This window comes from Austrofundulus limnaeus, unplaced genomic scaffold (assembly GCF_001266775.1).
Source record: "Austrofundulus limnaeus strain Quisiro unplaced genomic scaffold, Austrofundulus_limnaeus-1.0 Scaffold27, whole genome shotgun sequence".
NCBI classification, from domain to species: Eukaryota; Metazoa; Chordata; class Actinopteri; order Cyprinodontiformes; family Rivulidae; genus Austrofundulus; species Austrofundulus limnaeus.
The window spans coordinates 721,678-737,409 of record NW_013952429.1 but is presented as its reverse complement, the minus strand read 5'-3'; the positions used below and the strand labels follow the sequence as shown (position 1 = coordinate 737,409).

Genomic DNA, 15,732 nt, shown 5'->3' with positions numbered 1-15,732 from the left:
ACACACACACACACACACACACACACACACACACACACACACACACACAACTTGACAAGCCTGTTTACATGAAGCCGGGTCCAAGTTCCCTTGAGAACCAAGAGTATTTAGGCACAAAATAGAGCTTATGTTACCTTTGAACTAATGTCCCTGAAAAATGATGTTTAGTTGAAAAATAACCAGGTTCATGACATGAAAACTCTGCGACCCTGCTGCATACTTAAAAAAATAAAATAAATAAATTCAATGCTTTTTTGTTTAGAGAGGAAATGTGTAAATAGCCCACTCCTCGTGATTAAAAATGGTGACTTCGAGGGTGCAGATAGAAAGTAATTGAGTCACTTGTTGGCTGAGCAAGTGGGTGAGTGAGCCAATCATTGAGCAATGCTGGTCTGGTTAATCTGTTCAGGAGAGAATGAAAAAAAAACACAAGAAGAGGAAACAAGGCTCACCAGTCTGTCACTGTTACAGCGTATCTCAGAGACCATCATATTCTAATTGTTTATTGCTGATGGAGCATGAAATGAACAATTAGATTGGGACATCAATGTATTTCACACTTTGATGGTGATGTAGAATACCAAGTGAAGTGAATCCTGATGCAGATAGAAGAATTGTCATGCAAACATCAGTATTTAGCATTTAGTTTTCTCACACAGATTTGTTGTCTATGGATTATCTGGCATATGGTCTGTTGTCTTGTAAAATATGCATTTGTACAGATTGTCTAGTTCTTGTGTAGCACGGTGGTTCAGTCGGTGCTGCTTCTCTGATTGTTGCAAAAGTCAGAACAGTTTTTGAATCATTGGGAATTGGTTACAGCAAGTTCAATTAATCTTTAATCCTAATAGATAACTCAGATTGTTTGATGTAGGGATGCTGTGGAAAGGGTTTAAACAAAGAATATCTTAGTTGCAGTAGATAATGTTAAACATCAGTTTGAGAAAAGGTGTTTAATTCTATCAGCCTGCCAAGTGCTGGTCTGAGGAAACACAAAGTAGATCATTTTAAAAATAACTATGTATTCTGCATCTTCATAAAAAGGTTTGCTCTATAAATTGTCCTGTAAATATTAATTATTTTTGTGCAAAGGGGGAAGCCTTAAATCACTATTTACTGCAACTTCTACATGTAAAATGTCCAGTCCAACGTCAACACATCTTTAAATACGATGACAGCAAATCCTCTCTGTGTGTCCATCTGCAGGCCTGTATGGTGTCGGAAACACCGAGCTGGGAGAGAAACAGCTCTGTACACAAGAGTCTGGGCTCAGCAGGAAGTACCTCCTCATCCACTTCCAGGTCCAAGTCAGACGTCATGTGGGTCAGATGTCTGCTCTTCATCTCAGCCTTGATTGCCCCCATTGCCATTGGTAAGAGACAAAAATCCCTGCTCCTTTCTCTTCAAAAGAGTCATTTCATTTAATTAGGAATGATGAATGATGACTGATGAACTCTGACATTTATCAGTTCTGTTGTTTTACAGCTTAAATTTGTGCTGCTATAGGCCTGGCAGAAAATGCTTTTCTCATATACAAGAAACAGACATTTTTGTGGAAAGGTTTTGTACAGTACTTGTCATAGATAGCTTTTTGAACTGCCTCAGTTTAAAGAAATTGTTTAAATCTGACTGAATCGACAAGCTAATGGCTAGTCTAAGTAAGGTCTTCAAACAGTCTTAACAGTTTTATAGGAGTTCATGCAAACAATATCTTATTACCCATCACAATGCTTCCAGTATTTTATTATAAAATTACTGCATTTAAATAAACATTTACAGTTATTTGCAAGTGCAAGTGTAGCAGCTAGCCATAGCATTTCTTGTGCACTGTAGGAAACATTGGGCAACAAAAAGAAAGAAAGAAAGAAAGAAAGAAAGAAAGAAAGAAAGAAAGAAAGAAAGAAAGAAAGAAAGAAAGAAAGAAAGAAAGAAAGAAAGATTCTGCCAGAATAACTGTCATGCAAAACTGACAATGAAGGAAAGTTTACATGAATCATGATAATCTATTCAGATCCCCACTCAGACTAGCCCTTAGCTCATCAGCCTGGCAAAATTTAAACTGTTTTTTCCAACTTGGTATTGTTCAAAGAGCTATCTACAACGTAAGATATGACGTTCACAACATTTCTACAGGATCCCACTTAAAGTCTTTTTTATTAGGCTACTTGAACGGTTGTTTTAATTTCCTGCTTCATAACTCTTATTTAAAAATGAAGAAGAAAACAATTTGTTTCAAAATACGAAATCAAATCAGGTATTTCATTACTCAGCTTCGACTCCTCATCCTCCTCCACACCCTCAGTGATGCACTAGAATTGGCAGCCACATAACCAAGACAACACTAACACACTTTTTCATTTTTATGTAGTAAATCTGCTGTTACTGTTCCCAAGCGCACACACATAACAGCACACACACACACATACAGCACACACACACACACAGTCTGGGTTCACATGCAGAGTCCAAATGAATCCCCAGCAGGTCATCTGTATGTCTCTGCCTCGCCTCTCTGACATTGAGCTTCGAAGACTTCAAAAAGAAAGCGATGGCCTACTTGGATTTAATCCCATTAATAGCTGCCGTCAATCACACTTTGCCACTGTGTACTTCTTCACATGCCTGCTGCCACACAGATGAAATCCTTTAAATGCTGAAATACTCTGCGCCCACATGGGCACTCTCCCGGGCCCACATGGGGAGTGCTCGCAAGCAGGCAGCCCCTTCAGCACACAAACACGGAAAGCTTTGCTTTTAGCATTGAGAGATCAGTTTCAGTCACAGGTACGTATTTGCATCATTGGCTAAAGAATAGGCTGACATATGCAAATGATTGTGTTATTGTGTTTACACTCAGCAAGGCTTAGCTGAAACAAAGACTGTTAAGCTTGAGGATATACAAAAGTATGTACTTGATCTTTTCCACCAAGCTTTTATTTCTTTGTTATTATCACAGTGTCATGAAGACAGAGCATTTAAAACAATAAAAAAAGAGAAAATGCATGTTTTGAGCTTGGTTTATATGTATATTTTTTAGGGGTGCAACGATAAAGAAAGCTCACAATTTCGGTTCAATACTTAAATCTCACGGTTCGATATTTTTGATAGAAAAAATAGAAACTTCCATGCCCTTTTCAACTTGTAATTTATTGAAATTAATTATGATCATTTGTTTAACCTCAAAAGTACAGTTTTTAAATTAAATGTTGCTGAAACAGCAAGTTTCTCAGTGGATCTGCACTCGGCAATGCAGCCTAGGTGGAGTAGTCGAACACAGATCCACTGATCCTTCACCACAGAGCATCTTCGGAAGACAAGTTGATAAAATAAATTTTAAAAATATGTATTGTTCGATACAAGTGTGTATTGAACCTAAAGCTCTATATTGAACGGTTCGATATGGTTCTATGTATTGTTGCACCTCTGATATTTATATATGGTCAATTAAAAAAAAAAGAAGGCTGGTTATGTTAAAAATGCAGTAAAACAATATACCTGTCCAAAACATGAAATTTTCAAATATTTTTGATAACCTTATTCACACCACACTACTGCATTTTCTGCATGTGTTTCAAGCAGTATTTTAGCTTAAAGCCTTTTAGTACATTCAGTTTTATTTTGTTTCTAAGCCAATTTTTCATTGCTTTAATTGCTCATCTCTCTATTTTGGTAAAACAGAAATGTTTAAGAAGAAAATAGAACATGTCCAGTGCATTTTAAAAGTCCTGCAAAGTTTTATGTAACTTTTTTTGTTCATTCGCAGTCCAGTACCTGACGGGTGTCAGAGGACTGTCTTGTTCCAAAATCAATGTCACAGTGCTAGATGTGTGGGGATGAGTGGGTGGGCTTAGCTGATCTTTGCTGCTTTTAGTAACTTGTCACACTCTGTGTGAGTAGAATTCTGGAAAACAGGAAGAGCAGGAGGACAGAATCTGCGAGCTCGTCTACAATCAAACCTTTTAGAGAGGCTGAATCTGCGAAAAATAGTGTCAAAAATAGTGGAACTTTATTAGAGTAGTACTTAATAAAAAATAATAAATAAAAATTGGAAGTCTTTGACTATCCTATCATTTACAGTTCATAAAATCTTCACCAGAAATCAAGATAAATAAATCACCTGTGTGCTAAAGACAAGGCTGGAAGTCAGTGGATAACTTGGATCTTCATGCCCTCAGGTGACACAGCATTAAATACAGAACTGATTCTGTTCTGGAATCACTGATTGGGCTCAGAAACATGCCTATAAATACTTCAATTTCAGTTTATCAGATTTTATTTATTTATTTTTGTTTCAAACTTTATTAATTTCTTAAAAACAGATTGAATTCTATGTACAATAAAAATAAAAGAAAATACAAATACAATGAAATGAAAGGCAGCAGAGAGAAGAAAAAAATCTTATATGTGCCCCTAGATTTACAAATCATTTCACCCTGTTATTAATGAGCATTTGTGTACTGTCACACAAAAAAAATCCGTCAAAAAGAGTTTGTTCACATTTCTTTTGTTAAATATATGAGAAATATCAAAAACACAGCAGTTTGACTCATAAAATTGTTGTTAAGCTTTGAGCTTTAAAGAGGATCTGGAGAAAATAGAGGTGGTTTATTTAGACATACTGTTGGAGCGCTCACAGCTGAACTTTGTCACATTCTATTTCTGTTGTTGGACATTTTTACTGGAGTCCAGCTGTGTTCGTCTAAAATCACGGAAGATGCTTAAAAAGAAACATTCTTTTTCACAAAATGTCATAGTTATTTTCAGCTCCCACTATATTTTTTTCTTTAAACTTAAAAAAATATGCAATGTTGAAAACTTCTGAAATATCTTTTGCTCTTAAAAAATAGTATTTTTTATGCGTGCATTAAAGATAGCAGCAATGGCCAAATGCTTTGGCTGTTCAAGTGAGAGATCGCCTTTTAAATCTGTCTCCTCATCCTTTTCACCCTCTCATTCTCCTTCTTTCAATCCATCCAATTCTTTTGCCACTCTCTTGTTCTTGGCCCAAATGCAAAAATCAATATCCTTTTGTTTCATGCCCCTCCGAGGCAATGAGAGACTGAATACGATTGTCTGTTCTCGTCGTGGTTGCCAAGTTTCTGTCACCACTTACACAAGTAATGACAGACACATTAACATGCACTTACAGCTCACACCTTATGAGATATAGGCACAGACGTAGAGCCTAACATGGACACTTATATGTTCCTGAGTGAACGCTTGTGTTGTCTCGGTGTCATAAAATGCAGCCTGATGGCACCGTTTTATTTAGAAGGTGAAATGCGTGAGGAGAGAGAATTTTTGGAGGCAAGTTAAACATGACACTTATTACGGTATCTGATAAAAAAAACAAATAAATTAAAGGTGACAGATGAAAGAGGAAGGCTTGTGACAGCCAGACAATTTTTGTTCAGCTTGTAAAGATACTGTGACTCCACACTGGCACCTCATAATTATTGATGATGATTTTATTATTTCAATGTGCTCTTTCACCTCTTTTTTTGGGTTTAAATGTGTTGTTATTTTTATTTCAGATACAGAAGCATGCCCAGTAACAAGAAATTATTAGGGATAGGCATGGCAGGTAAAAATACTATTTAAGAAACCACTCAAATTCAACCTCTCTGCACAATCTGACCAATCAAATTGAAGAGATGCTTACACTTTATTACAAAAGTTTATTGCGTCTATTACTTATACAGAAAATCAGATTTGGCTTCAACAGATTCAGTACAAAAATGTGGTTCTGATCTTGAAAATAAATATTAAAAAAATAATTGAAAACAGTGTATTTTCTTTAATGTGTTTGTGTCACAGTGCCCACTGGGGAACCCATCAAGGCAGTTCCATAAGACATCTGATCCACAGCTAGTCTAGACAGCCGCCTCACAATAACTGTGCATTGATCTCTGCACGCCTCAATTACCCCTTTTTTCCCCCCAAAAAATGTATATTCATGCTCACAAAGGAGCCACGATGCAGCCACTGAAAAACGCTACACACCAACACGTTAACACAATAATGACCCGGTGCCTTAAGCACCCACGGAAATCCATGATGTCCCATCAATTCTTCACCCGCTACTGAGACACACATCCTGTCTGAATGTGTGCTTAAGGTCTAATCATGGCCCGAGGTGGTATACCTATGTGTGTGTGCGCCTGTGTGTGTTCATTAAAGAGGACATTTTCAGTAAATGTCACTTATATATCAGCCCTATCTCTAAGCTAGAGCCTGCCATTATCAATGTTATGCCCTCAGGTACCAGAACCACACGGTTATCATCGACAATGGTTGTGCGTTTCCACCTCTACATTCCATCACTCAGAGCATTTGTATGCATGTGCGCCTCTGTGTGCATGTGTGTGACGTGGTGAAGGGCAGCATTAAGTTGAGCCCAGGCAGAGTGTCATTGAGCTCATTCAGATTCTTTGCTGCATATGTGTAACCATGACGCTCCTCTAACTAATGAAAGAGCCAAGGGAGGGAGGGCAGGGTTTCTATGGTTACTGTGACAGGGAAAGCAAGGAGAAGGGAAGTGTGTCTCGCCTTTTTTTTAAGGGATGCTGTAGGCCTGCGTTTGTTTGTTGTTGAGGTCTTCATACAAATACATGCGGCGTACGTGCAATTGTAGGAGCTATAATTTGAAAGGTCTTCGCAGGATGAAAGGTATTGAAATGAAACAGCAGGCGATCTCAATTACTTGGCCTCGAAAGCTGTTTTAATACATGTTTATTTATTCGGCAGTGAAAATTCATATTATGTATATTGCACCGGGTACGGCAGAAAGTTCCACGGGAGATGGTTGAGCAGGAGGTTGTTGTTAACACACACTATATGACGCCTCAAATCGAATCAAGCACAGACTACATTATTATTACCGAGGAGGAAGGTGATGGAAAAACACATGTGAACACCTCAGCTAAGCGATCTATCCAGGGAGAAGGCGAATGCTCACAGGGACTGCTGCTCTCAATAACAAAGATACTCCACAACAAGTAAAATCCCTTGGAGCATCCAGTCCAACACTGTCAATATCAAAGTGCTTTTATACTGTCATTATATTGTAACCCTAATTTACTTTGGAAACATCTTTTTATCTTAAATCTTATATGACAATGAGAACAGGGCTGCACAATTGTTGCTAAAATTAAATGGACAGGTTTTTGTTTGTTTTTCCCAAGATAATTAAGCTCATGATTCTCAAACAGTTATTCTACTCAAGTAATAAATAATAATAAATACTGTCTAGAAAATTCAAGGGTAAACTTTTAAAGGACAAAAAAAATATTTTTTTTGATTTCCTAATGTACAACAAAGTGTGAGTCACTCATATCAAATTATAAGATTTGTTATGAGTGACAATACAAATTATACACTGCACACGCACAAGTAGGCATGAAAACGCAACAGAGCCACTGCAAAAAATGTCCACCTAACCAAGTTTTAAAATCTTATATTCAGCCAAAAAGTCTTTTTGATCTTGTTTTGAGACTGATTTACTAAACAAGAACTGATTGTGTAAGAATAATAATCTTGTTTTCACAATGTGTAAGATTATTTGTCTTGTTAATCTGAAAATTTGACTCAAATTAAGTCAAAATTTTCTGCCAGTGGAGTAACAAAGTTTTACTTGGTAAGATTCTTAAAATACTTGATTTGACTCAATTTTTTCTTAGTTCAAGAATCTAATTTGAGTCAAATTTTCAGACTAACAAGACAAATAATCTTACACATTCTGAAAACAAGATTATTATTCTTACACAATCAGTTCTTGTTTAGTAAATCAGTCTCAAAACAAGATCAAAAAGACTTTTTGGCTGGATATAAGATTTTAAAACTTGGTAAGATGGACAGGTTTTGCAGTGTAAGATTTGTATTATGGTTTTCCATTTTGATTTTACAGTTGAAGCGTTGAGATAAAAGTTGATTATTTTTCAAGAATAAAGTGGAAATGACAAACATAAAGTTATTTTGAGATCAAAGGGGACACAAATGTGTTCCTTTACCCCATGATGTGAGGTCACCTTTCACCTGTAATCATTGTAAAGTTAGGAAGTAAGCATGTGACTACAGACACATGCATGAAAATCAACATTGTTAAGAAAGAAGATTGCATGCATGTGAAAACTGAGATTAAGTTTTTGTTGAACTTATTTTTGATTAATAGTGGAGCCCTACCCTGAAGCATGCACAGGCATACCAGTAGCTTTAGTGTCTTTGGGTTTATTGACATTTCCTATTTCAGTTGAATAGATTTATGCTTCAGATTTTTCACTTCTGTAAATTGTTCATTTTTATTGTCTTTAAGTAATCTCTGCAACTGTTGTCTGTCACTGTGGAAATTTCCAGGCAATTATCCTTCACCTGAATGGATGTCTGAAAAGACCAACTGCAAAGCTGTAATCGCCAATTTAGTTCACTTTTGACAGTGGCCATGCCCTCATGATAAATTTTCTGTGATGTTTTCGCTTTTTGCACTGTGTGCATAATTATGTTTAGATGACAGGGGAACAAATTCAGTTTTAGTCCAACACAATTTATTCTTGTACACTTTAGGCCTCTACTGCACATAAATTAAAATGACTTTACTAATATATCTTGTTTTTTTTTCCATTGGTTTGTAGGAAGAGATAAATAGTTGTCAAAGCACCAAATAACAGTGTGTGTGTGTGTGTGTGTGTGTGTGTGTGTGTCTGTGTGTGTCCAGTGCATGGCCGTGCTCCCATTCCCATGGCAGTGGTGCGCAGGGAGCTGTCCTGTGAGTCCTACCCCATCGAACTGCGCTGCCCTGGCACGGATGTCATCATGATTGAAAGCGCCAACTACGGCCGCACCGATGACAAGATCTGTGACTCAGACCCGGCTCAAATGGAGAACACGCGGTGCTACCTGCCCGATGCGTACAAGATCATGTCCCTCAGGTCAGTGTTTGTGTGTGTGAGTTAATGAGTGCGCGTGTGGGTGTGAAATTCATCTGGTGATGTTGCAATCTAAAATAATCCTGGAAAAAACTCAACTAACTCAAATGTTAATTAGTGGTTTTTGCAGGTAAGATAATTTGACAGTATTTTATTCTTGAGCAAAAACACCACAGTTTAATAGTATTACAGTATTAAAACAACAATGTCAAAACATGATTTATTTGCTTTCATTTAAAAACAGAAATCTAAATGCTATTTCTTCTTCTACTCAAATATTATCATGTTTTCTAATGATGATTATGTCATAGGCAAAATAATAAGATGTTACCTCATTTACTTGTTATAGTTAGGAGACAAGCGGACATTTGCTCGATGTAAAATCAGTGTCAGCTTTTTCTTGCAATTTTCTCAGACTTAGAAAAGATTTATGTGATCAGCTTTTTATTCATATATTTTTATACTATAATATATAAGACAAAACATATTATTATACACCTGTCCTAAATGCATGAAATGCCCTGAAGTTTTTGAGACTGGAGTTTTAAGCCAGCTGTAATCCGCTTTGATTTTGGCCTCACTTGAACCAGCTGTCAGCTCATCAATTTGGTCAGAATGGAACTTTGTTTTCTCCCAATAGAAGTAATTAAAAAGCTATCTACACCAGGTAAGATATTACCTCTTCATGATCTTTTCACAAAACTCTATTTTAAAAGACCTGAACTATCTTTTTAAATCACATTGCTCTGGGGCTTTCTGGTTGTGTAATGCATGTACAGAAAAAAATACAAGATTTGCTGAAATTTGTGCAATGCATAAAAAGACAAAGGTGACAAAAAAACATAATCTGTCACTCCACATCTTGCAGTTTCTTATGTACAGTTTCTGTTGCACAGAACCATAAACCTGCAGGATGGAAATGAGCCAGGTAACACCTCTACAGTGTGAATGATTCCACTTCTGACTGTGTTGGGAGCACGACTGAAGGTTGTAAAGTGCTTCACAAGAACGTTGTCAGTTTATGACTGAACAATTGCTCAGTTTTCATATTTGTCAGATTCACAATCACTGTGATATCCAGTTAATATCAGTGCAACTTTTATGCTATTTATAGACAAACACTTGAATATGCAAATCAGGTGTTATCTAAGTTTATTTGTGTATTGTTAAAAAATCAAATTGTTAATTGCAAACAATAAACACATCTTTGTTTAGCTTAATTTGTCGTGCATTTCATGTAACAAGAAAAAACATTTAATAAGAAATGATAATAATAAATTATATATCTTAACAAATGTTATTTTTGTGGCTAAAGTAACTTAACCTAAAAGCTGACTTCTGCAATGTAAATTGGCTAAAATTACCATAAAACTCCACAGCTGATTATTTACACACAGATATCTATTTTTTTTATCACAAGTGTTTGGAAATTCTGAATATGCAAATCAGGTGTTATCTAAGTAAAGACTCGCTGATTTGCATAAACTGGCACAAACAATAAACACCACAAATGTGGATGTCTTTTCACAAGTCTGTAAAAAGATATGTTATCGAATAAAAAAAATAAAAAAGTCAATATCTGAAAATGTACCAGAGCCTAAAAAGTGTGTGTTTTTGCTCTGGTTAGACACAGAATAAATAAAATCAACAGGCAGTGGTTTTCTGCCGGAGCACATCATGTAATAACCCTCTCTGATTCTGTCAGTACTCTCATTCTTCTTTCCACACTTGAGATTTTGCTTTTATTAATGCATGAGAGCACTCTTTTAGCTCCTGCATGAATATTTTAAATATGTTTTTTCTTGATGAAAGTGTTCTAAACATTTCTAGAAATACTCTTTATTTTCCTGGTGCTGGTTTTGGTTTGGGTAAGTAGTTTATTGTTTATTTTATTTTATTTCATTTTAATTTTTTATTTGTTTTGTTTTGTACCAGCCCGGTCTCTACAGTACCAACTTTTTTGATGTAATCTAAGCAGGTGTGTTGGTCAGATTTAAGTGGAAAATAATACCAGGACAACGATGAATCTCTGTAATGAGAATGTCTGGCTATAAATAATGCATTTATGCCACCATTAGTATCTGGATTTTTCAGATCATGTGTCTGACTCTGAGTGCTCCCTCCTGCTGTCCCATTATTATCGGCCTGGTCTTTCTTCAGTTTTAATACTCCCTGTCATCTTTCTGTCTCCTGCCCTCTGCTCTGGCCCTCCATCAGGCCACCTGTCTCTGACATGTGGTGGTGTTGTGTTTGTGATTACTCTGGCCCGGCTTGGTCTTTGTCAAAACTCTGGCTGCTGCAGCTTGTGTGGCCACTCTCCTGCCGGTCCATCCATCCATAATTTATACGCAGGCGCATGCACACTCACACACTCACACGCACACACAGCATGCTCTGCACACAGCATACGCTGCCCAGGGGCTACACCAGACTTTAAGCTCCAATTAACAGAGCCAGAGGCCAAACTTAATCTTGAGGGATCCTACAGTGGAGGTGACTTAGACCGGAAACAACAGTTTATCACTTAGATTTTAGGTGTCTGTGTGTGAGCGTTGTTTGTAAGCGTTTATGTAATGCGCACACAACACTTTATGTTGCAACACCGCAATAGGGCCACTCAGAAGAAAAAAAAGAGAAGGAAGGTCTTTTTTATGTTTTGAGAATATAGTGTGAATGTCAAGATCAAAGTGTAAATATTAATAACTAGGAATGTAACATACTGTCTAAGTCACAGTAACCTTGGTAGAAGGGTCATGCTTTTGTGATGTACGGTTTAACAAGAGTAAGAAATAAATGCCAAATGGTACATTTTTTTTGCGGTTAGCAAAACTGTGTTTGAGATGCATATTTTAAAACTGAGACAAGTTCTGTGAGTTCCACTGAAGTGGGAATAATAAACCACATCTCAGACTGCTTCAAGTAAAATAATGCAGTAATTTTGTAGTTAACCCAGTAAAAGTGCACTCAGCCCTTGGATATAATATTAATAATAAGTAATGAAACAAACACAGCTGTGCTCAGGAACAAAGTGGGTTTCACATCCTCTGGCTGAAGTTCTGAAAAATCACCCTTTTTACCAACAATGCAACTTTTGTCTGTCAGTATTTACATTTTAATTTTGAAACATAAAACTCCCTTCCTCCTCAATTGTCTTTTTTTTCTTCTGAGTGGCCCTGACCCTCCCTTGTGCTATGTGGACAAACGTAAACAGGGATTATTTGTGCAGTGTTTGTGTTTGTGAACTTTTGCACGTGTTTGAGATTTGTCTGGCTTGCGTGCACCGCCCTCCCATCAGTCTGCTGCAGCCCGTCGGGCCTCCACTCCATCATTCCCGCCATGTCGTCTCCGGCTTTCAGGCTCGGCTCAACTGGCTGATAAAAATCAGAGCATGTTCCGCCTGCCCAGTGTTTCCTCAGTATCATATTCTCCCTTTGTTTTCCCCTCTACCGCACTCCCAAGGCCAAGCAGAGCGTGTACATGTGTGTGTGTGTGTGCGTGAAAACGGGTGTTGACGAACACGCGCGTGTGCCTTTGTGCGTGCGTGTGTTTGTGTGTACATGTGTGTGCACACAGCACATAATTGGTCCTGATATCAAAGCCTCATATCTCTAGAGAGTCTCACAAGACTTCTCAGGCAACTTAGAAAGGACCTGATACCGCTGCATTTCCCAGATTACCTTCCCGTTGGGATGCAGTGGGCTTGGATGAAGGTGTGTGTGTGTGCGTGTGTGTAGTGGGGGTTATAAAGCTGTGGCCATGAAAGTTCAGCCTAATCTGTTTTAGTGATACACTGACCTCAGCTTAGTGACTCACTCTGTTTCATCTCCTTTTTGAACCGTAGTGCTTCAATATGGTAAACGCACTGCAAAAAATGTCCACCTTATACCAGACAAAAGTCATTTTGATCTTGTTTTGAGACTGATTTACTAAACAAGAGCTGATTGTGTAAGAATAATAATCTTGTTTTCAGAATGTGTGAGATTATTTGTCTTGTTAGTCTGAAAATTTGACTCAAATTAAGTGAATTTCTGCCAATGGAGTAATACAATTTTATTTGATAAGATTCTTTAAAAACTTGATTTGACTCAATTTTTTTTCTTATTTCAAGAATCTTACCAAGTAAAATTTTCTTACTCCATTGCCAGAAAATTTTCACTTAATTTGATTCAAATGTTCAGACTAAAAAGACAAATAATCTTTCACATTCTGAAAACAAGATTATTATTCTTACACAATCAGTTCTTGTTTAGTAAATCAGTCTCAAAATAAGATCAAAAAGACTTTTTGGCTGGATATAAGATTTTAAAACTTGGTAAKATGGACAGTTTTTGCAGTGCAGGAAGGTTTTCTGTACGAAGCATTTCAGTTTTCTTTTTAATTTAAAGGTTTAATATTTGATTTTGCATCACAAAAATGCACGAGTTTAGTTTTGTTACATTCACAGAAACAAGACTTTACTCCCTTGCTGCATTCCTTGTGTGTTTTCAAAAACAAAACAAAAAAAATTATTAAAGTTGCAAACTGTTCCAGCCGGTCGGGGTGCGGTTCGATTTTGCCATATATTAAAAGCGACTCTTCGGCTAGAGCTGCTGCAAGCCAAATTCTTGAAACGCCTCCGATTTACAGTAATCTATTCAGATAAAAATGACTTTATGGCATCTACAGAGATGCTTCATGGTGCACTCCCTGCCCCCCTTTACTGATACTTAAGTGCTTCATGAACCAAGTACCTTTTAGCTGACACTCTCTCGCACGTTCTCCCTCTTAATCCCACACACGTGCACACTCGAAGCTGTGAGTGTGGACAGCCCGAGGAGTGTGCAGGAGCACCAACTCTGCTCTGCTACGTGTGCCACAGCTAGCGTGTTAGAAAATTACTTTCGGACTTCAAACAGACCGTCCCCCTCCTGCCACCTCTATACCACCTCTGCCATCTTGTTTGCCCTCCTCCTCCTCCTTCTCTCAACCTCTCCCTCTCTCCATCATTCCCTCCCTCTGTGTTTCCGTCCATCCTAACAGAGTCTTTCAACACAAAGGGAAACAGCTTCCACAGAAAGAAAAAAAAAAACATGGGTGGGGACCTGCTCCCCATATTCCTCTGCTCCCTTTTTCTTGCTTTTGGAAGTGTTAAATAACGACATGCCTCATTTATTATTCTCCTATCTGTCACCCTCTCGATATTTCAAGTTTTTTGTCACTCCATTTCCAGTTTTTTTCCCACTCTCGGTTTTTCAAATCAGCTTTCACTCCTTATTTCTCACCCTCACTGTCACTTTCCCTTCCTCCATCGCCATCTGTTTTAGTTTTTGCCTTTTTTTTTGCTTCTTTTCCTTTTTTCATTCACTTTTTCCCCTTATCCCCCAGGGCTCAGAGCAAAGGTGGGCTTGAGGCTGGCACTTATAGGTTGTTTCCTGTATTTTATGTGGCATTTTATATTGTAGACCTTTAAGCGGCCAGGTGCGCCCTGGTTTTTGGATAAAAACCCACAAGATGAAATTTTCAGTGGCCCCAGGAAGTCTATACAAAGTATTACAAAGACAGCCAAGCTGGTTTATGGACCATTTTGTCTTAAAACATACCCTTCAAACAAAACATCTAGCATTCCTTGAAGGATTTCATATAGATTGCTTCCTCTCATGCCACAGATTTAAACTTATAATGAGGAGGATCAGTCAAAACCTTTAAATGACATTATGCATGCTGCTTTATTGTGTGATGTTGTGAGGACACATGGGATATGATAGTGTTAAGAGCATGTGTTGAGAAGGACTTTCTGCTACACACCAAATTTAGCTAATTGTCTCTAAAATTGACTGAGTCGTAGCCATTTTAGTATTGACTGATGTTGATTAGCTGTAGCAACCATCTTAAATTGCATTCATCCCAAAACGTTAACGGCTTTTAGATGTTCAGCCAATGATTACTTTCTAAGAGGTTCATTTAAATCCATGCACTGGTTCATGAGATATTTTACTAACAGACAGATGGGTAGAGTTGACTCCAGTAGTTAATGCTAAGGGTTTGAGCAAAAATGTTGCACAGTGTATAGCATTCAGAATATGTGTTGGGGATAAGTCTCAGCTCTTATCACACAAAATGTTAGCTCAATCACAATATCAGTCAGCTTTGGTAACCCTCTCAAATTTGCTTGAGTCTAAAAGTTAATGAGCTCTACAGTAGATGTCAACCCAATGAGTGCTTAGAGTTCTATTGCAATATGTTCTGTGAATCTTCATATACTTTGCTAACAGACAGACATAGTTGACTCCAATAGTTTGTGCCATTTTTTTTAAAAATCTGATGTCACACAACCATTTGGGTTTGGAGTACATGTTGAGAATGTATTACATCTAATGACACAATATGTCAGCTCAGCATCTGTAAAATTGTCTGAGTTATGACCATTTTTGTGTTTTGAAAGCTACTTAGCCATGACAGTCATATTGGTTGATGATGATCAGTTGCTGATGTGCAAGGATAACTATCTGAGAGATATGTTAAATCTATCCATTGATATTTTGCTTGCTGAAAAGTAAAATGAACACAGTCATTAACATTACCGCCTCTCTCCTTTGATGGCGGGCTAGTAGAATGAAACATAGTGGTTTGCATCAGTTCCTAAGATTGGACAGACCTGCTTGTTTAGAACTAAGCCTCAGCCTTCAAAGCGTCAATTTTATATTTTACGTGTGAAAGCATCCATCCATCCATCCATTCATTTTCTTCCGCCTATCCGGGGTCGGGTCGCGGGGGCAGCAGCTTCAGAAGGGAGGCCCAGACCTCCCTCTCCCCAGCCACTTCTTCCAGCTCC

The 15,732-nt window shown here is 37.6% G+C and overlaps 1 protein-coding gene across 7 annotated transcripts in view; it reads left to right on the top strand.

The window, feature by feature from the left end:
* Window positions 1-15,732, top strand: part of adgrl3.1 (adhesion G protein-coupled receptor L3.1) — a 131,931-nt gene that overhangs the window by 21,803 nt on the left and 94,396 nt on the right. For all 7 annotated transcript variants that reach the window (XM_014004870.1, XM_014004869.1, XM_014004867.1 and 4 more), the window contains exons 2-3: window positions 1,207-1,372; window positions 8,711-8,924. In XM_014004870.1, the coding sequence (XP_013860324.1) occupies window positions 1,213-1,372; window positions 8,711-8,924 (374 nt within the window). In that variant the 5' untranslated portion in view covers window positions 1,207-1,212. The remainder of the gene's footprint in view (window positions 1-1,206; window positions 1,373-8,710; window positions 8,925-15,732) is intronic.